This window comes from Hypomesus transpacificus, chromosome 15 (genome assembly GCF_021917145.1).
Source record: "Hypomesus transpacificus isolate Combined female chromosome 15, fHypTra1, whole genome shotgun sequence".
NCBI classification, from domain to species: Eukaryota; Metazoa; Chordata; class Actinopteri; order Osmeriformes; family Osmeridae; genus Hypomesus; species Hypomesus transpacificus.
Window position 1 is genome coordinate 14,575,764 of NC_061074.1, and position 26,146 is coordinate 14,601,909.

The 26,146-nt window shown below is 39.9% G+C and overlaps 1 protein-coding gene across 1 annotated transcript in view; it reads right to left on the bottom strand.

Annotated features, from left to right (window-relative positions):
• The window catches only part of cntn5 (contactin 5), a 69,451-nt gene that overhangs the window by 17,628 nt on the left and 25,677 nt on the right, over positions 1-26,146 (bottom strand). Inside the window, exons 3-12 of the mRNA XM_047036440.1 lie at positions 24,944-25,153; positions 22,054-22,177; positions 21,794-21,969; positions 17,205-17,300; positions 14,524-14,727; positions 8,912-9,014; positions 5,986-6,167; positions 4,620-4,756; positions 4,302-4,431; positions 321-465 (exon numbers count right to left, since the gene is read on the bottom strand). Of these exons, the coding sequence (XP_046892396.1) occupies positions 321-465; positions 4,302-4,431; positions 4,620-4,756; positions 5,986-6,167; positions 8,912-9,014; positions 14,524-14,727; positions 17,205-17,300; positions 21,794-21,969; positions 22,054-22,177; positions 24,944-25,153 (1,507 nt within the window). The remainder of the gene's footprint in view (positions 1-320; positions 466-4,301; positions 4,432-4,619; positions 4,757-5,985; positions 6,168-8,911; positions 9,015-14,523; positions 14,728-17,204; positions 17,301-21,793; positions 21,970-22,053; positions 22,178-24,943; positions 25,154-26,146) is intronic.

Consider the following 26,146-nt stretch of genomic DNA (forward strand, 5'->3'; position numbering starts at 1 on the left):
ATTTTAGGTAAGCAATTCCCTCTATTATTAAATGATACCATTATGAAACATCTGTTCATGTGTCACCATAGGAATCATCAATTGGAAACATATTTTCTCTATCTATACTCTATACTATCTATACATACTTTACTCTATCTAAACACGTTTTTAAAACAATTTCTTTCCATGGTGTGCACCCTAATCAAAAATATACCAGGATCCCTTAACATTAGAAGTGTTCTTATGGTATGCTTTTGAAATGTGCTTGTAAACTTTCTCTTTTCATGTGTCCTGTCTACAGGCAGAACAGGTCTTAATGTTAGTAGTGCATTCATTACCTCCTGCTGGGCTGTATCCTTCGGTCTCCTCTTCTCCATGTTATCCTTGGCTTTGGTGATGCCCTGGGCTTGCACTCCAGTGACACGTCTTTCCCAAGCGTAGCAATAATCCTGACAGGATTGGAGTAAAAGATTGGGGCTGATGCTGTAGAGAAGACAAACACATTGGTTGGTGAATTATCATAGGAAATACTAATAGTGTTACCGATATTGAAGTGTATGTACTTAAGGCCACATCTAAAAAATAAACATTATAGATCATATGTGGCACCTCATAACTGGAACACACAATTAAATAACCATAATGTTTGTACAAATGCACAACCTGGGAACCAGAAAAATGCACAAGCTTCTGTTTTATTTGCTCTGGCAGATGGGTCTGCCCAGCCTCACATTCAAACAGATGTGTGTAAAATGATGATATTTCTAATGTTTTATAGAGCTAAAACAGCATGACGTCAAATTGACCCCAAAGAACACTGAGGTACATAAAATGTGTACAGGACATTGAAAACAAGTAATCATGTAAAATTCACAACTGTAATATTGTATTAGTTATTCTAAGGACAGACTGAACTGCCATGTAGGCTAATTAGAGAGTCAGTTTAGTTCACTATAGTTGGGCAGATTTTTCGACCTGCGGTAAAAATACATTCAGGCAGTATGATAAAAGTACTTTTTCAAAAAACTGAACTTTAACATTTAAAAGTAATTAACTCCAATAATCCTAACTATCTGGAGGCAATAGGATGACACATCTGATGAGTTAAATTTAGCTAGAGCTACAGCAGCTCTTCAAATTAAGACACATAATTGCAATGCCCTTTCCATAAGTGTCAAACATATCAAGATGTCTAGAATATAACACAAAAATGACAGACAGCAACATCATATTTGTACCCATATTCTCTATACAATGTATTTTAGTTCACGTTCATAAATCCACTATACTCACACTTAAGTTGTACAATAGTTGCAAAAGAAGACGGTAATTAACTTGTACGGCAAAGCACCATGCAAAGGGAACAGTGTAGGAAACATCCACAGTTGGTGTGAATTCTGTTCTATGTGTGTTACAGCTGTTTTAGACATTAGGGCCATCCATTTGCTGCAAGGCTTTGTCAGAACTCATTATTTAAATGTTGAGTGATGCTGTGTAGGGGATGTTATACATGATGACTATTCAATGCCAACTCTGGCTGGTGGCCAGCCCCACTGCCACGCATGCAGCAAGCCTCTACTTGTCTCCTGTGGCAGACCCCTGAAAGGCATCGATCCCCTTGGACATGGACAACAGTAATAAAACAAAGCACTTGTTGTGGGTTTTTGTGTTTGTTTTAAAATTAATAGTAAAAGTTGCCCTGCAGCTGATGGCAACACTCCCCCTGCTGCCCCCCCCCCAACCCCTCCTCCCTTCCTCACTGTCTCCATACCCACAGAGCTAAATCTGGGACAGGATCACACACGTGGTTCAGCCAGGTCCCCACGTAGCCTCCAGTGATCGCTCATCTGCAGAGTGTTATTAGCCATGTAATCTGTCCTGATAGTATTTGCTTGTGGACATCTCACAAAGGACACAGGTCACTGGGATGGTAGGCCCAGGGGACATGCTTAGCAGAACATTCATCACCAGCTTCAAAATATCATCATTCTGACTGTAGATCTGGGAAGGAGGGGGTTTACATCTCCTAGTCATCTTAGATAAACATTATCACAATCTAGGTCTTCATGGTGCCCTAGACACTGCATCTCTGCAAACCTACACAGCAGTTATTCCCTTGAATCTACCCATGTAATAGTTCTCATGATTGCATCTATTTTAAGAAAGTGTATAACATCATAAACACATCTACAACGTGAGAGCAATACAATGAATGTAAAATATCACCGAATTATAGCTTCTATAGTTTTTGTTCACAAACAAAGGCAATAGGGTTCATTTGAAGAAGCAGAGCGAGTAACAGAGATAATAAATCAGACTGACCCACAGCAAAGGAGAAGAAGGGAACACATGTGTCACCAGATGTGTCCCAGTATTGGAGCTGACAGGGAGAAAATGAGTGCATCACCAAGGAGTGGAGGATGGAGGTGCAGTCTGATTCCTGTCAGCTCTTTAGGGCCTTAGGATTCACGTTGTTACTGTCTAAAGTGAGAACAGTTTCACAACATAAAGTCTTCTTTGGTAGTGCAGTTCTTTCTGTAAGGGTGGGTGTCAACCTGCCCCCATCTCTCAAAATGTAAAGTCGGGAGTTCCTGGACAGACTCTCTACTTGTTGGCTCTCACACCCTATTGTGTAACTTACATGGCATTGCTAGTCATATGTTGATAAGTAAGGGTCAATAAGTGGTCTGATTGGTTGTCCTTGTGTATAAAGGGAAATGTGAAGCATTGTTCTGTGGATTCTTGATCTCCTGAGACCTTCTCCTCAGCTCTGACTATGTCCTTGTACTCCTACTCCTTGTCACCTCTTGCTTTCCCTCTGATTTACAATGATCATGGTAGAGTAGGTAAGAGTTAACCTTAATTTTGTAACATGTTTGCCTTCTAATTGATTTCATTCATTTGCAATGTTATTAAATGTTTATTTCATTTAACCTTACTTTGACCATTCTTGCTCTGATTTAACCCATAGACTCAAATAACAGTAATTGTATTTGTATTGGCATTATTTGGTTCAAGTTAATACACTGTTCAGTTTCCCATCTTCCTTTAAACTAAGGGAAATTAATGTGGGTTGTTTGGCCAATATTTAACCCCCTTCATTTCAAAACAATTGTTTTCCAATAATCCACCTTACATATGGTAGGGGAGTCAGATGGCTGAGCGGTGAGGGAGTCGGGCTAGTAATCAGAAGGTCGCCGGATCGATTCCCAGCTGTGCCAAAATGACGTTGTGTCCTTGGGCAAGGGAATGTACCTGTACTTACTGTAAGTCGCTCTGGATAAAAGCGTCTGCTAAATGTAAATATAATTATTTGGATGTTCTGAGAAGATTTTACCTACCCAATTGTGAGAATGTAACAATATAAATTGTTTGGTGGATTGAAGAAAACCAGATCAGAACAAATGTTTTGATTTAAGTGTTCTTTTAACATGGTCATGTGTATTTATTGCATTATCAATGAATAGAACCACTCCTTTCAGAGGAACTAACAGGAGGAATACAAGTCCTGTAAAAATACGCCCTAGTTGAGAGGATTCTTTAGGAGGTGTTGCTCCTTATTCATTGGTTAGTTAAGATAAACCATTAAATCAACCAGCATATTATATTTGCAGATGGTTGCATGTGGAAACTGTAAGCCATTTACACAGCGGATCTCAGAGATCTCAAGCAAAATCTCGTATATTATCCTATGCTAAGAAAAATAGCTAAATCCAAGGATTTACAAGTATAACTGATTTAAAGCATCGTAACACAATTAAAGCGTTTTCCCTGTTGTTTTCCCCTTGAGCATGTCATTGTTTTCCATTGTACCTCTGGCTAAGGGCACACTGCTCTGTGCTACTCTGTGATCCAGTCAGGCACCTCATTGGATATCACCCACAAGGGGGCCTTTTTATTCATGCCAACAACTCTTTGGGTCACTTTTAAATCAGGGACCATTGATTGCCAATCGGCCCACTTCAAGGTTTGTTTTTTTCCATCTACATTTTCTATCTCTCTGCTCGATCCGCCATTGTCTAGTTCAGTGTCAAAATGTCAATACTCTTTTAGACATTCATTGTTTATACTGTGAAGATGCAAACTCAAGTGGAAAAACTGGTTATTTTACATTTACGAACAAAGTGTTTTTTTTTCAACAGCCGATTACTTTTTGCACTTCATTCTGTCAACCTGATAAACACCCAAATAATAACAAACACAAACAAAGTAAGACATGTCAGGCTTCTGTGTGAGGTATTTTTCAAGGTCTGTCTGAACAGAAATTATGAATGTGAATGTAATGTGTCAGATATAATCTACAAACAATGGATAAATACCTAAGATTTTGAGTTCTGCACTGGAGTAGATGGCACCGTATTTATTTTCTGCAACGCACTGGTACATTCCGGAGTCTGCCTGCTGCACTTTCTGGATGACCAGTTCTCCATTCACCATTTCCACTCTGCTCTGTAACAAAGATAATATTTAACTCATAACTGGCATGAAAACAATTGGACACTGACAGGGAAGGGGAAACACAATGTATGTATGCAGTATTTTCTGTTTTCCGATTTGTAGCTCCATTACTATGGTTCTAGCTAACATACCTATGCATCATGGAGTTTTGTTCAGAAACAGCAGCGTTGTGTGAGTACCTGAGGGGTGACTGGGACACCGTTGCGCAGCCAGCGATAGGCAGGTCTGGGCTTCCCTGTGGCCTTGCACTCCCACTGGAGACGATCTCCACTATCCAGTTGGGTGTCATTAATCATGCTGATCCATTGTGGGTAGGCTTCAACGAAAAATACATGGAAAGAAATGAAACATATTCAGTGGATGCAAACACAAACAAACAGCTAAAACACATGCATATACATAGATAGTACACCAAAGTAATGTACATTACAAACAGCATGACATCATGTAGCTAATTTACTTGAATGTAAAATAATCCTGATACAGTACATGGGAGTGTACATCCACTCTCCAGTTCTTGCTTTACAGTTCAAACTTGTTGTGTTTCATTCAGAGTACATATCTCAAACCCAGTTGATGGCAGGACAGCATGAGTAACCTCTACCAAAGACAATGCCTCCTTGAGTTACTGCCCCGGCCCATGGCAATAAACCTTTCTGGTTGGGTGCCTGCTCTTCCTCCCGCCCATCTCCAGGGCTCATACCATGCACACAGAGCCAAGATAATGAACAGCCTCAGCCTTGGGAAGACATGATTCCAAGGCCCCTGTACTCCCTGGCAACTCCCATTCTCCGTACATCACAGAGAGAAAGGGGAGCCTAATTTGTAGCAGGCTCACGGTGAATGTAATTTGCACAGGTCATGCTGTTGTGTGAACCTTCATTGTGAGAGGGACCTTCCTGACCATAATCATTCAATCAAACCACAAGAAAAAAAAGCTATCACACTGAAAGTGGCATATGCAAAGAGTAGAGGAGACCGTGCCTCGCATACCAGTTCAGCTAGCTCAATGGAGGCCTCCTGTCTGTCTTGACAGACCAGGATGATGTGGAGCTCTGATGGGACATAAATGCTGCAGACTCCTCCGGCAAACCACTCACATGTTAGGACATGTGACCTTGCATTTCTGCAACCAATCTCTTTCAACTAAAAGGTTTCCAACCAAGTTTATTTTTGGATGAATCATGCTGGGTCAACAGGACATGGAAGACACAATCTAATAATTATGCGTCTATACAGATTTGTTTAGAATTAAGTACTTCCTTGAAAGTGACAAATGTATCTTTATATGTTTTCCAAAACTATAAAGGATATATTCTTGACAGTGAAGAGATAGGCGTCCAACATATTAGCATTAAAAACATTTCTATAGATAAAGATTGTAAGATTCACCAAGATCAAACCATATCAAAGCCGTATACATATTAATCAGTGAAACTGCTGAGATGGAGAACAGACTGGGACAAAAACACAATAAAAGGCAATAGGTTAGGGCGGCAGAGGAATTTAGCCAGGGCTGTGATAAAAAGCTCAAATGAAACTTACTGTAGACCTGAAGATGGCCTTTGAAGGCTGTACCGCCCCTTGGATTCTCTGCTTTGCACTCATACATCCCTGAGTCTTCCAGCTGGATGTTGGGAATCTCCAGCACAGCCTGGGACTTTCGAAGCCGGGCCTTTTTGGGAATGTTGCCATTGATCTTCCTCCATGTGATAGTTGGCACAGGACTTGGTGGGTGGAATGGAGGAGGGAGAGGGGTGGAGGAAGAGTGGGGAATTGAGGCGTAAACTTAGAACAGTCTGTACCAACACTCACTCAACATACTGTAAAGGCAGGCTGGGAAAATATAGTGCACTATTAATAATACATGCAGTATACTGTACTGTAGCATGTGTTTTGCATCCATTCACTGATATGATGGTTCTCTTAATAATTAATCACTTGTACAACCCTATCCAAGTGACTTTTGCCGCAAGTACACTTCAGTCAATCAACATCATTAGCAATTTGTGATGAATTTGATATGATTTTCAGACGGTGTCTGCTATGAGTAAACTACCTCCAGTGAAAGCGGTGTACTTTAGAATGTCATTATGTTTTGCACAGGTGCGTGTAGTATATTCAAATCAGGTCACCAGTTCTGGTCAGAATGGTTTTCATGATTAGTGTTAGACCAGTGTCGTTCATCAGTGTTTGCTGGTGATATCCCCCCTATGAATCCTCATGACAGATGGGCTGTACATGTACACAGAGGATGTCTCACTACACTTTATCAGTGCTGCACTTGTATGACAGCCCAGGTTGACAGGTCTCAGAAAGATGGAAATGTGACATCGTGGAAACCTCCAGTGCACCCATCAATCATTCAGCTGTGATGAAATTGTTACATCCCATAGCTTTTTATCTGTAAATTCGCAAGGACATGTACGCGTCTTGGCTGTTATGTTCTCTTACTGGGATTCAAAGCACGTTCAGTATTAAGCACAGCCTTAACATCTAAAAAAGCCTTCGGACCGGTATTAGCAGGGGATATCTTCAATCCTTATGTAATGTTGGTGAAACCTGGTCATAAAACCAGGGAGGTCAATGTCTTAGTGCTAAACATTTTCTCTTGGGAGGAACAAACTAAATGTAAATTATAAAATTAGATTTTTTTTATATAAAGTATATCATGTAACATCGTAAAGCAGAATTTAAGATACTCAATGAATGTTTGAATTGATGAATCCCCAACAGGAGAGATCATGTACTGTGTCTGCTAGTCTATTATACTGTCTGCAAGTCCATAGAACTGGCTATACAACTGAATCCAGTCACAGCTGAATCCATTCAAAAGAAAACATTTCTTTCCGATACATTTGTTTGAATTCTGAGGAGATTGTATTGTGATATAATCAAATAATGAACTCCCTCGACCTATTGGTAAACCTTTTGATAGCTTCCTGAGAAAGAAAGCCAAACAACTTAAAAGTTAAGTTAGCTTTGAACTACCGTGCCTTTGCCAGTTACCCACACTACATTTGTTGTTGTTGTTGCAAGGCATTCATTTCAGTTTGCCTTGTCTGAATGTAGATGCTGTGGCCTTTCCACACAAAGAACACTCTGTACTGTCTACACGAGAGGGGCCATCATACATATTGATCGACAGGAGAACAAAACCAATCAAAGTTTGTTTTCAGTGTTATATAAAGACTGACATTTCTTAATAGGGTGCATTGATAAATCATTCATTTGTAGGTAAGGGGGTAAGTCACTAGGATCACCATCAGACTGAAAGCCATAATGCCCAAATTAGTCCTGTGATGGGAGAACAGGGTTCGGTCTGAATAAGTTTGTCTGTTTGCTCAGTCTCCTAAAGCCTCTGCTTATTCTAATGGGAATAAGTAAGGCATGAGGCTGTGCGGTTCACTATGTCTATATGTTTAGGAAATGACTCATTATTCTAATGCTGATAATTAATTGTAAATGACTTTTGCTCCAAAGGAGCCCCTTGAAAGCTTTGTAAACAATTACAAGCTCCTTGCAATTCCGTATATTAGAAGCTGTTTGCACTTAAGATGGGATTCAGCAATGAATTATTCATATCAAATAATGATAAACAATGAAGTAGGGATGATACAGGATTATGTAGTGAAATGAAAATTGCATTGCGTTATGCAAAACACATTAGCTTTGAGTAAGAGATGAACCAAAAAATAGATGAGTCTTTCACTTATTCTCTTGTCATCATCGTCTGAGGATTTTTAGCATTCTTGAATTAAAATTTTCAAACAAGATAGCTATAACATTATCAAGGTTTTCACATTGTGAGAGATGCAGTCTATCCAATAAGCTTATATGTGTAGATTCACCAACACTAAACTACAGTACAACCTTGCCTTTCAGGTTACTTTTTAAACCAAGAAACCAGCTAGGATGACTAATTTTAGCAACCATGAACAAGTACCCTGGACACAATGCTGCTGACAAATGTTATTTTCCCTCCTGGCATTGCACGAGTGGTGGCCAGTTTCATTTTTCAAAGACCTAACCTTGGCCCTCCACACACATAACAGATATTAAAAGCACCCTGCAAACACGGGCATATTACTGGCTCTCTATTATCAGAACACATTGCTCCCTGGGGCTGAGTTCCCTCTTCATTTCTATCCTATAAGCTCTAACATGCCATCAAGTAGGCTAGCTATGATGCTTTGCAGTGCTCTATAGTCATTCAAAATCCAGCCGGAAGACTATTTCTGCATTAGAGGGATAGTGGTCCTTCAGTGGATCAAAATAATGAGCACAGGGTTCCCATTTGGTTGAGATAACACAGATTTTAGAACATGTCTGAAACATTACTTGAGAAGGGTGTTAGCCATACCAATGATGACCCACCAGTGAAAGTGGTGCTGTATCTGGAGGCTTCTATAATTTTACAATAAATAATAAAAATGTATGTCCACAAGGATTTGCTTGCTTGCTTACTTACTTCCCCAGGGCAAAGCACTCCAGTCTCACAGTCACTCCTTTAGCAGTCAGAACAGAGGTAGGAAAATGCACCTCAATTTTTGGCTCATATTCTCCCATTATACCTAGATGACAAAGGGAAAAGAGAATTAAGTTTGCAGAACGAGGATACAGAAGCTCACACTACCTATGCACCCACCTTTAACTTGTCACACTGAGACCAAAATTACTTACTGTAATCACTATTTGTAGCTTTCCCACCCAATCCCTTCCAATAGCACAGATGTAGGCCAAAAATGCAGCCACACAGAAAACAAAGTGCACCGGGTTGTAGATGCTGATCCAAAGGGCCTGAGGTGTCCTGGCGTTAAGAGGCCTGCTCCGGTCTCGCAGCGCACACGGCACACTAAATCATGCAGTTCACCGGTCTGGGACTGCACATTACTCACACCGTCTGCTGCTTATGCCAAATAATCCACCTTGCTGTCTTCCAATCGCTCTCTGTTACACTATCCTCATTAATTATGTGTTCAAGCAAAGAAAGTGTGCCCCAGATTAACAAAAAGTGCACTTTTATGAATTAGTTTCTTGGGGAAAACCAGCACAGTGAATGCAGTTGACGAAACATTATACAATGACATATACTTAATACAAGAAATGATGAATAAAACATTTTTCTAAATTACTTTTTTCCCATCTTTCTGAAGCCAGCACGTATATTGGTACCGTTGTGCATGTATAGCAACACAACAGAAAAGGCTTGGAGTGGGATTTACAGTGAAGCCTAGGTTTTATTTGTTCTGTTCGACATACAGCACTTTGTCACAGGCTGTTGCTAGTCAAAGTGGGCTGAGGAGCCCTGAAGGTTACATAACACAGTAGCTCTACAGCAGCTAGTTTAAAACCTGCTTGCTGCGTATATGGATGTATGGCACAACAAAACATTAACATCCCATGTTCATCCAATGTTTTCTCAGATATAAGTATTTATATTTAATGAGCAATTAAAAGAAACAAATTGTGCCATAAAGGTCACAGGGGAAAATATTATTTGTCTATATGTAAAATAATCATTCAAACTGATTCCAAGCTTTTAGAACAACAAAGTGCCACTTCAGTTGTCCCCCCCTGTCTGTCACAGCCAGGGGACATGGTGTCTTTGTTTATTCAACTGTATTTTAAAGGTCCATCTATATCCATTTGCAACAAAGAAATATCATATGGCATAGAGCAAATAACAAAGGAAAACACTGCCATCCAGGACCTAATTACCATTATCCGTCTTATTAAATGGGAGATTGTGTTATGAATTTTACATGACAGTGTATCTCTTTGCTCAGGCATTTTAAATACTACTACAAACACTGCATGAGCTGGCAAGCTTGAGCATGTTTGCAACAGCACCACTCATGAATTCACATTGACCTTATCAGACAATTTACAGTACCTGAATGATGGTCACTTAGATAAATGACCAATGCCTAAATTACATTTGGCGAACCGCAATTTCACATTCCACATATTGAACCAGCTGTTTGGCACACCTTGTCATGAGATGGAGATGAAAACCAAGTAGTAAAAAGAATACACTGTCTGTACACAATACATTTTACGATGTTTGTTGCAAAGAACTTTTCAAATGCAATCTCATTTTACACATTTACGGCTCCAAAGCAGCCCTTCGCATTTAATGAATTTGCTATATTTCACAGGTTCATGCCAGAGTACATTCAATATCAAACTTGTGATGTGCCTGCAGTGTGTTGTAATATATTGTATATAATTTGACTGTCTAGAATATTTGTGCTAAAACATGACCAACCTACATTTGTGGTCGGGCAGTCAATTTTATTTTCCATTTCCATGTATTTACTACATCACAAACATATTTTTCGTGTTTTGTGCCATGTTCAGACTAAATTACACCGTAACGTATTGTTTGAGCTTTGCCAATTCCTATGTGATGGAAAACAAGATCAACCTTACTAGACATAACTGCCCTTTTCAGCTAAGGGTGAGATCAGAACATTGTCGACCACAATGATGACAATGTTGAGTTTTAAAGGGGCAATTGACTGGGTTTTTTGGGTATTTCACACTGTTCCTTAAGGTCTCCGAATAGGGTATGTAACATTGGTTGGGTTGAAAATGGCCCGGGTGCTGTTCTATGCCCTCTGACAGATCCTCTGAAATGTTCCCGGGAAAAAACAATAGCTTTTCTCCTTTTATGGTATGCTCATTAATATTTAGATCAGCTGCGCGCTGATTGGTTGGTTATCAACGAGTGAAGCTGGGAGCAAAAACGCAACACGGCCAACAGCAGCACTCGCTGAAACACAAAAGTTGGAGACTTGAAATAAAAACGCGCAAATAAATCTATTGTGTCTACACAACACTGTTTTCAACAGATTGACTATTACTTGTTTCCACTTCTGTTGTTGAAGCAAACTGGATTGACTTACGTGGGTAGAACGTTAGGCTACAGCTTAGCAACCAAACCATATCGTGATTCTACTCGGCTTCAGTTAGCTAGCTAGGCTAGCTCTAGATATCTTGCTGTAAAATAACATGACAAAGATCTGGACAAACATGCATCGTGAATTGTAGATTTTCATTACACAGGTTATTTATTTGAATGAAACACAGTCAGGAACATGAATCAACGTTAGCCCCATTGCCAATAAACTAGGCTAAATGATCACACATTCTACCTATGCTCTTGCGTTAACTAGCAAGCTAAACTTGTTTACATGCCTACAGTCTAGGTGTTACTAGTAACAGTTACTAGCAATGCTAACGTATCCTGTATCTAGAACCTGCCTTTCTCCAGTTCTTTCAAATAGATTATCTAGACAGGCGTTAGCAATAAGCCAGACTGCAGTTCGTTTTCTGGCTATTTTTCGGAAGCTTCCCTTCTAATGCCGACTACAGCTAGTCTAGCTAGAGTCATTTGATGTGTGTAGAAACGTATTTAGCATTCTACCTGGTATGCTATATACAGGAAACGTTAGCATTGCTAATAACTGTTAGCACAACATCATACTGTCCTTAGAGCTTGCGGTTGCAATGAGCATACGGTTGGAACAGCACCTCTTTCCAGGTTCAGCTTCCTAGCATATCCTGCTTGAAATTGTCCAAGGTTGTCAAAACTGTCTTGGGTGAAATGTTCAGAGCAAATGAATGATTGAGTGTCGAACTTCGCGGGGATCTTCTCATAGACAACAGCAGCCATGCCTGTTGAATGTTTGGCTCCTTGGGAAGACTGTGAGTGTTAGCCTTCCCTGTACAGCCTGGAACACAGCATTTACGACCGTGGTCCATTTTCAATATCCTTGTTATAATTCGAAATGTTCTTCTTTGTAATTCCTTATAAGTAGCCTACACAGAGCAGCGCGCAGCTAAACTAGTATCGGAGATAGACGCTACCTCGGGCTGGTCTGAATGTAAATTCTGGGGCGTGACAAAGATACAGACCAGAGCCAATAAGAGGGCGATCACCGGTCCTACGTAGGACCGGTGGCTTTGTTGAAAAGCTAGCGTTTTACAGCCAAATTTTTTCTTTTTGAGATTTGAATAGGAAAAAGGTGTCAATGGACTTTGATATTCACGGTATGTTCAGTTTACCCTCCGAACTGTCGTTTTTCAACAATGACAAGGTAAAATCGGTTTTGCAGTCAATTGCCCCTTTAAACTAAATTATATATGTCCAATGTACTAATACTGTATTGTGTTTTTTTTACAGAGGTTAATAGATGAAGCCCTTCCATCAGATACCAACCTTGTATATTTTGAAGATTGACCCAAAATGTTCCCCTCTGGACACAAAATAGTGCCTCAATATGCCGTTAATATGAAACTACAGTGTGACATTGTCGCAAAGGTTGCGAGAAGGGGGATCAAACCTTGTTTGGCTGAAGCACTTTTCCTTTTTCGGACAGTCATTAGTCACATGCTAGGTCAACTGATGGGTGTATTGTGTATGTGACATAGTGTACATACAGCATTGCGTAGTAAATAGCATTTTAACATGCAGTTATAATACATCAATATTTTTCGGTAAATATAAAGCTAATTAAGGCTTTGTGTTTTAAACTAGTCTACAAATAACTACATTATCTACTGACTATCATTATGTTAATATATGTCTTCCACAAAGGAGGTAATCCATCCAGGACCCTATAGGTACTATATTCCTTAGATGTTCCTGCAGACTGTAGTTCAGTGAAGATCCATGATTTAGCGTAGGGTCTCATGGAGCCCAGAAGCACAGAGGTAGCTTTGATTAAGAGAGTCAGAGCAGGAGCAGGACAGGGGGGAGCCGCATACAGATCCAGCATGAACTACCTAGTTTCTAATTATCCATTACTTTCAGAGGGACACATTAAGTGGCTTCTGATTGGTTGAAATCCAGCAATGAAGAAGCACACAGCTTGTGAGCTCTGGAGATTTTCTTGTGAGGTGTGCCAATGTCATTTACAGCCTTTTAGACCCATATTCGCAATACATACGGCTGCTATCTGTGAGAAAATCCCAAAACCACGCCTGCCAAGAAAACATGTGTTGCAATGAGTTCACGGCTGAGTGGAGATTTGAATTGGCCATACTTATGTTCCAGGTGACAGAACCCTCCTTCAACCTACTAAGATTTCCCAAAGCCCAAAACAATATAAACCAAAATAAAGTGAAACTTCTGGGTACAACAAAGTAAATTGTTCTCCACCACCTGTGGTGAGAAAACAACTGCTCTGTCGATATGTTTATGGTATCATCAAGTCGTGAACATCTTCTAATTTCCTATTTTGTTAATGAGAGGAACCATCTTATTTGCAGAGGTAAAATGCTTAACGCTATGTCTGTCTCTAAAGAGTGTTTCGCACAACATGGCTATGCAAATTGAAAGGAAAACATAAGCTGGCAAGAGGGGACGTTGCTCTGGATAGGCAAATATGTGCTGCAACATCCACCTCAACAAGATTTCCATGGGCATAAAAGTCCTTTCACAACTGCACTGGGGAGGCATTCTCAATCGCCATCTGAAACCTTGACAATGACATGCACCTGTGCAGGGTGATGGACACTCCTGTGTAGTCAGATGTGAAAAGGCTATGGGTGAACGATGTACCTGAATCCAACAGCTCCCTAGCACAGCTCCTGGGAGGCCAGTATAAAAGAGTGAAATCCCATCCACATTGAGGACCATTGATTCAGTTAATTTTATGCCAGGAAACTGATTTCCCTGATGGGCAGTTTCACCGAAGCACATTGTCAGTGGAGAAAGCACTCCACAGTAATAATAAAGCTTTGCACACTATCTATTTAGACAGCGTTTAGAATTCATGACACTTTCCCTACCAAAGCCCACTACAAATGCAGGAAAAATATGCTCTTCCGGCAAAATACATGAATGTAATGTAAACGTATTAAACACTACACCACTTGTGGCATGTGTGCTGCCTAATGTGCAAAAGATGCTGCTATTTTCTGCCATTGTACTTGGGACTGGATAGTTAAATAGACAAACAAATTGGATTGGAGAAGTTTTGTAGGAGGGTTGTGGTTGTGGTTGATCCCTACTCGTGGCCTGTCACTAGAGCAGTGCTAAAAGGTTAGGGAGGTGCCGGGTGGGAACCTCACCATCTGTTTTCAGTATCAGCGGTGTCGGTGGGCTCAGGACCCGTGCGTTGGTCACCGTGTTCTTCACCAGACAGATGTAGCTACCCACGTCTGAGGGCTGCACCTTGGAGATGTACAGGTTGCCGGTTTCCTGGGAGATGAAGCGCCGGCTGTCCTCGGCCACGAACGAGGGAAACTCATTGAACACCCAGCTGTATATTATCTCTGGACGAACAGGGAGAGAGCATACAGATGAGACTAATGCACATCACACTAGGTCCCCAAGGACCCTGTTTCTTATTCATATGGAGCAGCGTTCATCTGTTAGAGGGCGGGAGCAGTCACCTTGGGAGCTCAAATTAAGTCTATTTTTGCTTATGAATTCACAGTCACAGGACACAAGTAAACCCGTAACAGCACATCTATAGGGTTTTTTTCTCCCACTACAATGTCTTACAATGTCTTATAGGTATGAACAGCATGTTGAACCATGGCTGAAAAATATGATTTTAGATGGAAAATTTATTTAAAAAATATCTGACTTTTGTGACTGAAATGTTATCTGACTAGTAACATCTGAGTTATATGGCTATTAACATGTAAGTTAACATATAATTGCATTCAAGACAAACACATAGGGATATAAACTATCTCTCCATGGCACACTTTGCGGCACAGATGTGCATATAAATTATACGTTCTCTGTGAAGTCATGCTGGGTTTCAAATCAAACGACAGAAAGTAGAAAGATCCCCTGCTGGTTTGGAACAACATTTTCTGTTGCAGCAGAACCAAATTGTACATGTTCTACTAAACAAACATCAGTCTTATAAGGACAAAATAGTTTGATAGCTTGGTGTTTGATTAATACCAATATCATTCAAAACAGATTCATCCATCATAGGGTAGAAACTGAATAGAATAGATGTCAACAATTAACAAACACTGTGATTAATGCATGCATTTCATAGTCCATTGATTTCTATTTTTGTTATTTGCACATCTCAGATTGTATAGCTGACTAATCACTGAAGAGACTCATAGATGTTTCAACATTGATATATTTACACTTAGTTAAAGAGTTAAATTGCATATACAAATGGTGGAGTCTCATGTTTTGGTGAAGTCCTAATTTCATGTTGTACTTACATAAATTATTTTTGTTGACGTAACTACTTTACATTAACCCTAAAAGTTGAAGATCGTTTGAACATGAGACTGATTAATGCTACGTAGCAGAGCCAAGAGTGATCTATAAATTTGGATTCAGAGGTCATAGTAACTTCATAAAGCATCAACACAAAAACCTTCTCATACAGAGCAAAGCCATAAAATTGAAAATAATAACCTGTTCACATCTCAGCGATTCCAAATTATTTTCAATTATATGACCATTCTAATTTTACAATGCTTCCTCCATAATAATGTAGTTAAATTCTCCAACAACAGAATGAAATACATTAACCTAAAGATTGTTTTATGTTCCCAGAATATTAATTTAGATTTTCTACTCACATTCATCTAATAGCTCATTAAACAAGGCTCTAAACATTTAATTGATGCAATTTATAACTAAATCACAACTGCATCACCTCTATTGGACTGCACACAATACACTTAACCAAAAAGGAAGCATTTGACATGAATGTTTTGTTCCTTCTTGACCTTCGCATGGAAGTTTGAAAATGTATGTATACTATGCAACATATATACATGATTTCAACTTATTAGCTTTTTAAAAATGATTTTGGTCAATTTCAAATGTTCATGATTCGAAGGATGTTTAGTTTCATGTCATTTAAACATATAGGCATTTCAGTGGAACCAGTGGAACACCACCAACATCACTAGATTTGAAAAAATGTCATATGTTCCAGGCACTTTTTTACTATTGGGTCAACCCTGGTCAATGAGTCAAAATGAGAACACCTGCCCAAGGAAGAAATGCATACATGTTTGTGAATCATTTCCTCTAGACTTTGATTTATTAAACTGGGAATAGCTTATGGTGAATGTGATTCGAAAATTCAATCTCCACTCTCCACCAGCTGTGCAGTCTCTGATTTCTACATGTTACCATGACATGCAATATGGCATCCAGGAAATGGTTGTGAAGCTGAAGAGCACTTGGCAGAAAGTCCCTTGGGGAAACTCCAGTGGTGGAGCAGAGCTGATCCAAAGAGAAAACGTGGATGATTCATGGCTACAAAAGAGGGCTCACACAGGAGCTTACATTAGAGGACAACTGCGATTTGAGATTTGCCATTAAATGTCCCCACATGCTGTGTGGCGTGTGTGTTATAATTGCCTATTCTGGATTTCTTTTCATTTCTAATGATCCAGTAAATTTGAACTCTGAGACCCTGTGTCTGCTGGAAGTGGATCATCTTCTAGTTGGATGATAAGCAAAAAGCTAAGAAGAAATCTGACACTGAAGGCTGCATCAAAACAGTATCAGTTGACCATATACTGTACTAGCTGGATAGAATAACAATGGCATTGTTTTTGATACAATGTATGGTTAACAGTGCAATTTGCTTTCATGGCAAAGTACTGTACAGTATGCCATAACACTTTGGTACTATAACCCTCATCCCTGCCACCATTCCCTCCTCTAATGTCACGTCTGAATGGCAGCTTGAATAATGCGTCCGTCACTAAACCTGAGAGCCACACCTGGGATGGGGGTGAGAACCTCCTACCTGGAGAGTGGGCGGGAGGAGTGCACATCAGCACGACGCCCTGTCCTTCACGCACAGAGACGTCTCCTCGTTTTCTCTCACTGAAGGCACCCAGATCTGCAACAGAAACAAAGAAGTACTGAGTAAAAACTCCAACTGATTATGTTTACAAACACTTGGACCTTCATCCAGTACTAATATGACAGACGGTAGCAAAACATTTTCTGGTGTAAATGTATTTGGAAGAACCATCTGTGAGAACTTAAAATATTTTTGACACAATATAGCTTTACTTCACCACTGGGAAACGGCCTATTGCTTATACGTCAATGCAGGTGAGACTTTGCATTTGCCTCAAAGTCTTCAAAAGTAAACTATTCAAGCTAATGAAAAGTTAAGCCTGGCTCCGTTGGGCTGTGAGTACGGGGCGTGTTTCAACAAACTCGTAAAACAAATGCCTCTTCGCTCAATTTGGATAGACATACAACCAATCAAAGCAACGTAATATGTTGTTTGTTGAAAACAAATTCAACCCAAGCACTCTTTGGTGACGTGGTTGATTACGTTACTGTTGATCATCTGTCCATCATCGTATAGAGCCCGTCCTGACAATTTGATTGGTCCGAACAGCTCCTGTTCGGACATAGTTTTTCCCCCAACCGAGGTGCCCCAGACCCAACTTCCCGACCACATTTTTTTTTGTGGGCGGGGCTAAGTTAGGCTGGCAGCCAGGCTATAATAATGTACCCCTACGGCTAAGAACTTAACGCAGAAGACCGTGTTTGAATCTGGCACGGGCCATTTACTGCATGTCTTCCTCTGTCTCTCCCTTCTTTTCTGTCAGTCTCTTTCTCAAAGTAACATGCAGTCAGTTTATTTATTTAATAAATGGCAACATTTAAGTCCAGCTGATTAAATGTGCAAAGTAGATAAAATAAGCACCATTTGAAATTGATTGTACTATACAGTGACATCCCCTGTTCATGATTTTCATAAAACACCACAGTGTGTCTTGCATTGCAAGGCTTGATATTTCGAAAAACCTTGGAACCCATTTACAGAATGGCTCAGTAGAGTTCTAAGATTGTATGTAGCTGCCGGGTACATTAATAGCCTGGCTGTATTTACAATGACGAGGAATAAGGGATACCATCCCCCGCGGGAAGGGAGTGACACTTTGGCCAGCCTATTGACCCTCTTTCATGGGGTGATCCATATGGCCACCTCACAAAAAACTGGGGATATCAAAGGAAGAAAAACACAAAATAAAAAGGCATTTGAGAAGATAAGACAATGTTGCAAACCCCAGAAGAGTTTAGGTGGAAATACAAATGACTCATGCATTACGCTTTGGGGCACGATATGTCCGGGTGTATTGGAGGGAAAAATAATCTTGAGTACATGATTTATCTGCACTAACAAGCTGCATTGAAGTAAAGCTGTGCAGAGATCCTGAAGAGCCCTGTCACCATGTCAACTATCGATTCATCTGTTTATGTCCATAGTCCTTCTGTGGTCTCCATATTTGTCCCTTTTTGGTGCTCAGCACTCCATTTAAAGATGACATTCCAAATATAGCTAATCAATTTCTACTCCTGTAGACAAAATTAGCAAATGGATTTCCTTTTTCTTCTCCAGAGGGAAAAATGAGGAAAATAAATAATTTAAATTTCACTCAAGATGAGGAAACCAAATAGCTAAGGCTTTGGTTTTTAGGGCTGGCTATGAATATCAATGGCAGGTGAGACCAGTAAAAATTACAGAGATGTCAAAGAGTCATTATTGATGATATTGATATTATATGATTTCCACTGGAAGTGTCATGACAAAGCTTATGAGAATAAGTAAAACAGATGCTGGATTTCCAAAGCACTCTCAAGTTCTCTTGACTTATTCCCTTTGTAAAGTGATACGTTATTTAAGTGAATCAATATGTCTTCAATATATCACCAATGGCATATGGTACGACTCAAACATTAAGATTTGTTAATTTGTAAACACATCTGCCACTCTTTTATAAGTTGTGTATAACTACTAAAGCACATTTGCACCTGGCTGGGGTAGTGTGGCAAAATCATACATTTCGATTTTTGTAACAAGTCTTCATATTGTTTGCTATAGGTCTTGTTAATGTTGGATATTATTAAAACATACTAATGTATAGATTGAATGTATTTACTTATTCAAATATTTGTATAATTACATAAAATGGGACAGTGCTCAGTTATATTACTTGATTACCACAAAAGTCAACAATCTCCAACTCTGTGTTTCACTTAATACATCTTGTCTATTTTAGAACAATATTTTCAATGTCACACGTGAATGAGACAACCCTGATTCACTTCTACCGAACATCTCAGTATGGCTCGATCCCAGAGTCTCCCCCACCCCCGTGTCTGCGGGGACTAGAGAGGATCCCACTGGGGAGGAAGATCAGAGGCTTTCCCCTCTGCCTGCTGCTTTCAAAGACAGGACTGAAAAATAGCCCAAGTGTGAGTTCAGCAGCTCAGAATTTCAAAACAAAGAGAGAAAAGAGGTGCTACTGGGACAGGTTTCGAGGCAGAGTACAGGGCTGTTGAGGAGAATATTGAAACCCTTGGCTGCTGTGTTCTTGATGCACTGAAGAAAGGTTGACGCTCCCTCCTCTCCTGTTCCCAGACAGTGCTTGGCAATGCTCAAAATGCATGCACTGGACGCAGAGTAAAGGACCACTATTCAGGGCTGCCCAAGGTAATGCTTTAGAGAGGAAAAAAGATAAGGAGACACTAGAAAACATAACCTCCCTACTCAGTGAAACATCTTCCAAGGACCTGAAACAGCAGCAAAGTTTGAACACCATCTCACAATCCATAAAACATCACTGATGTAGGTGAGATTTATAATAGCAACTTTATACTCTGGGTGGTGAAGAAGGCCATTCAATGCATGAAACTGTGCCATGCCATTATGAAAAAAAGTGAGTTTCAAGCGGAGTGATTAATGATGCCCATTTGTTATGCTGAGTGAGAGAAGTAAGGCTCTGCATCCAAATGTTAGGTGCAGGGCACTTTTCTTTCTACTTCTCTGTCTCTTTATGGCTTATGTCATGTTACTGTAAGGCCAGGCGAAGATACTGTACTGTTGGTTACACATTTTTATGTACGTTTGTACATGTTTATGTGCATAAGAGTTATGAAGCATCTGTACATTTGTTACACACACACACACACACACACACACACACACACACACACACACACACACACACACACACACACACACATACACTCTGGGTTCGCTGTTGTTGACCTAGCCAGGCTCAGCAGGCAGTTGCATCTATTGATCTCCCAGTGGGTCCTGTCAAGGCTGCACACAGCCCCCCATTCTCAAGGTAAACTCTACTAGAATGAGCATGTAGCATATCTCAGTGTTTGTAAAGGGAGCTATTTTAACAGAGTGTATTATAACTACACAATTTGGACATTGACAAGGTCAGAAAGCTGTTAAGAGGCTTTTGAGAGCAATAACCAAACAAAAAGTGTCTGAATCATGAGTCTTGAGAACATGCTAACAGTTTTATGATATTTGGTTTAACATAAGAGAAAACTATTTGAGTCACCATCTGCAGTAGCTTACCACGTTCAACCACACTAGCAACAGGGTATGTATGGAAAAACAGAAAATAGCCTTTGAAGTCGATATTTTAGATGTGTTGGATTGTGCATGGTATCGAGATGCACTATAAATAACAACAAACAGCAACATGCCCTGTCCATGCAATCACACAGAGAACAACTTTTGAGTTAATCCTAGTGATAGGGTACTGTAGCTGCAACACATTGGCAAGACTTCACTGGGTATGCAATGCAAACAAAAACCTCCAGTACACAAGCCAAGCCAACAAACCTTTTCTTTGGGTACAAAGTGAAGCAAAAAACCTTGCTTTGCTTTTTCCTTTCAATGGAGTAATTCATCACTTACACCTTCACTTTTACCTCCAGAAGCAAAGTATAAGTCCCCATAAAATAAAGAAATAAACATAACATCATGTATTTCCTAGAAACAATCCACCGACAGAGCATACTGAAGCATAAGCTCCCTGTGGGCATGCCAATAAGGCTATTATGGTCATTGCTCCTGAGGAAACTGTGAGCAAAACCAACAATGTGTTTTCCACCAAGCACTTCGCCCCTGGCCTCTTCTTCTATGCTTCCTTGGCTTGTGATGATGGTTTGGAGTTTGGCCAGGGGATTACTAGTGGAAGAAATGTGCTTTTTGGTTTCATTCAGCACTGAGGCACAGAGTTGAGGGCACTTTCCCAGCTAATAGGACAATCAGGGGTAGATGGAACCAGTGGAGCCAAATGTGCAAGCAAAAGGTGGTGTTACATGGTGTTTATTTACCCCTGGAACTAAGCAGGTCTAGTTTAGTCAAAAAGACACAGGGCTTGAAGCAAAAAATGTACATCTTATGGAAATGATCCCAATAACTAACCTATTTTTGTACATGCCATTGGCACAGTATTTCATATAATTTGTAAATATTCAGAAATATCACTATATGTGCCAGTGTACTTGTTTTAATTTACAAATATATGCGATATAAAAAAGGTGAATAAAGCAACTTACAAGCAAACTGCAAGAGGGCGTCTCGGCTCAGGATTGTTCCATAGCTATTATCTGCCTTGCACTGGTATCTCCCGTAATCCGTGACTTCGCTTGCATTGGTTATGATCAAGTTTCCGTCGATAAAGGTGTAGCGATAGTCTGATTCAACATCCACCTCTGTCCCATTGATGAGCCAACTTCCAACACAACAAGAGCAAAGATGGGTTAATACAAGAGATAGACAACACTGAGAACGAGGACAGAGCATGGACATACGGTACCTGTACGTAGGTGGAGGATTGCCTCGTGCTTCACAGTTCATCATCACCTTCCTCTCTTCTGAGTCCAACGCAAAAATGCCATCTTCGGGCTCCTGGATGAATACTGGTCCAAACTCTTCATTCTCTTAAGTCAGAACACATGGATTGTGTCAGGGAATTCATCACCTTTTTGTCCAATAGCCAAAGGTGAAAATGATCGCACAATGACATCCAGCCTACATAGTGAAGAGTGAACATTCTCCTTCACTGACTCCATTTGACAGGCCATGTGGGTTTAAAATGTAATTTTTACACAAATTATTCCTTTAATTGTTACTTTGCTTGGTGTTCAAACACAATTAACTGCACTTTACTCTCTCTATGACTGATCTAAACAATTTCTGTGGTTTTATGGATGTATACCCTTCTGAAAATAATGAGTACGCAGTGGGCCCTCATCAGCATGCCGAACTGCTGTTGCATAACTGATACAATACAGCTTTAAAGCTACAGGCTGCTCTTGGGATAGTGATACTGTATATATTTACACTACAATGAATACAGTTGTTTCGATGGACAACATTAAGACCTGAGCATGCATTGCCTTTCATTGAAAATATCCAATCAATGTTTAAGTCTTCTATAATTAAACCTTTACTTCATCCCTGTCTATACATTAGAATCTACATCATTTCATTTATAGACAGGGGTGAAGTAAAGGCTTAATTATGAGTATGAGAGATAGGTTTACAGTATAAACAATAAAGCAAAACATACGTCTTTATGAAGAATGCCAATTAGTACTTTCATATTTCTCTGTTCTAATCAGTCTAAATTGGAGGGTACTGTGGTTCACGGTGCTAATTGTTGCACTGAAGCAAACTTAAAAACAATTAGCAGCTAATCCATGCTAAACAAAGTAGGTCTACATGGAGGAGCCATGTGCTTATCTTCCTCAGAGTGTAAAACAAGATGCCACTGACTGATTCATGGCAAAACTTGCCCTCCGAGATGAAAGAGCTCTATTTTTGAAATAGCACTCCTACAATGTCCATATGCTTACTGGTTTGCTGCCTCTCTCATCCACGGTTCCTGCCAGTCCCTTTGTGAGCAATTCACACTTTGATGTGGTCTTCAGCTACTTTCCAGCCAACTTTCCACATCTTTACTAAAGGTTAAAACTTCTCACAGAGAAAGAAAAGCAGGTCCCTTGAGGCAAATGTTGAATACATTCGAAATGCCATATTAATCTGCTTGTGTATCTGCTAATCTATTGCATACATTTAATCTAAACTAAATTACTTGATTTATTTTGTTAGAGTGTTGCCTACTTTGAAGATACTCATCTGTTGTGAGAGATTACACAGCTGACCATTGTTATGAAACACACATGTCCTGGCATAAATCCGGATCTTCCAATAGCCTGCTGCACTTATTTGCTTCCAAGAATGATCTGATGACAAAATAGCTTTTTTCTTGTAATCTCAACAGCCTATTGGCATCAAAAAAGAACTCCATGGGGAAAATAATGGCTCAGTAGGACTATACATGAATCAGATGTAGACAGAACTCACTGAATGAAGACTAAGCTGTCTCACACAAAATCTTTTAAAATACAACAAAGCGATTGGGTGATGGAGAAGATGATCTACTCCTGTATAAGTGGGTTTCACTCCAAGGTTAGTAGACATAATCAAACATCCACTGCTCAAACAAATAAATAAAAGACAGAAATATGTCTGCACTATTTTCCAGTGACACATCTGGCAGATGTGCTTGTACTTCTGTAACCACCCTGACTTCAGGGAGGTGAAATATGAAATTTGATAGTTTCATGAAACATTTATCTGCAACCACAATGACATTGAAGAGTGAACGGTAAAGGTGAATGATTAGCAGAATATAACTGTTAAGGCTTTCAGGTCCAAGATGACACACGTACTGATAATAAGGGACACTTTTTCATGTGGGGGAAAAAATGGCATTCCAAGAGGCATTTCCTGGATCTGCATGCTCAAAGGATCATGCACACTTTCAAATGTAAACATTGGCTGTATATACAGCCTTATCTTGAAGGCTGTATTGATTCCGTTGACATGGATATAATGCCACAGCTACTAGTATACAGTATCCATATATTTATGCAGACTGAGATGGATGCAAATGTTTCTTCTATGGAGTATGCACAATAACACTGTAGACTTGGTCTGGGCTTTAGAGTGCTCTCCAACTTACTTACTGCCTATTAACTCATAGCATTAGCAGCACTACTAAAAGCAGCTATGGTCCCCTAAGTTCCAGCTCGGAGCTTTTGACCTGTTTTGAGGTAGATTAAGAGTAGGAAGGCAGCTGTCCATGAATAACCTGACTCAGAGCACTTACATGAAAAAAGGTGCTTACGTCCTCAGAGAGGACACTGTAGTGTAGTTTAAATATATAAAATGACAGTTAAAAAAAAATGCCTGACCTTTTTTCCTTCCCCGAGTCTAACAGATTTGAGAGTCTACATGTCAAGACTTTAATAATGATAATGTCAAGGATTTCCTTGCAGCCAATAAAATAAATGTCATGACATCTTTGGACTCATTGTTGCATTAAGGCCCAATCTGACCAATTAATTAATGATTCCACATCTACAGAGCAGCCACGGTCTCCCCATCCTGAAATTAATCCATCCTTTTCTGACAATTGTATCTATCTACAGTTCTAGTGTGGACAAGAGCCGAGGGAGGGGCCGATGCAGCCAACATCCTTCTTCAATTTCACAGAGGGCATGGCCCAGGTCACTCTGGACTGTACACAGTGATGATGGATAGGTGAGATTCATTTTCAGAACTAACCAAGCAGCCGGTGTCTCGTCTGAAGGCCAGGCAGAGATGACTGACCACGGCGCCCCAGATCGGATGCTTACCTTCACTCCTGTAGTCCTCCTGAGAGCTGAGCTGACTTAGGGCTGACAGGTGGTGACTGGGGAAAGACGGCCAGTCAGGAGACGACGGCCCTCTGCTACGGTCGTGTCGAGGTCTGGTCCGTGAATTAAGCAATGAGGAAGAGCTGTCCGGTTTCATCCTCAACAATGCCGCATAAGATACAGGCCTTCCCGCAACGGCTTTGGCAAAGTCTACAATATAACAGAAGGACAAACAGACAGACAGACAGACCGAGAGACAGATAAAAAGATAGACAGACAGATGAGATTTATGAGGAAAATCCTTCCCTTTATATCTCTAGACCATATATATTTTCTTCTCCCGGGAGCTTGTTTTTCCTTTTCCCATTCAGCTTCACAGTGACTTCACATACATCAATGCCATATGCAATATAAGAACAATAACAAAAACAACTCAGTAAAATAACAGAAGATGGACAACTTTCTTTAAAGTGAAATAGTGAACCTAAGAGGTTCATAATTGATTCTTGAACGTGTAAGATCCAGCATGACTGGATTGTCACAGCATATGATTCTCACCACACCTTCCTCGCATAGCGCCCACTTCACATGAGCTGCACAGAACGATTGCCTCGCAATCCTTGAATTGGTTGTTTTGATTCTTTTATGATATTGTCTTTGATTATACTGTTTTCTGGAGAAGGTCAGCGCAGACACATAGTAAACAAAGATTGTGAATTAAAAACATGTAAAAGGAAATAAGGCAAAAAGTATTGTTGACAGAAGAATGTCTGCAAATAAATATTGCTACTAGAGAAAATACTTTAAGGCTGATAAGAGTCTATGAAGAAAGCTTCTGGGTGTTTGTTTCCCTCCATGTGATCAAATGCTTTGAAAGAGTCAAACAGAATAATCCCAAGCCTTAGGGGAGTTATCTGCTGCAAAACATTCTTCTATCTTCAAATGTAAAGTAGACAACTACTATACTTCATAATTGTATTAAGACTTAATTGGCCTTCAGTGAGTTATTTTTATGCCAGAAAAGTTAAATGAGAAAGTTAAATGAGAAACTGTCAAAATAGGAGTTCTTTTTCTCTTTCTCTTTTTTTCTTAATCATCTCGGTTGTCTGTACTTCATCATACCAATGTCATAACAATGCTATACTGTGCTTACAAACAGTACATTTTATTGGTGCATGGAAAGAGAAAATGAACAAAAGATCA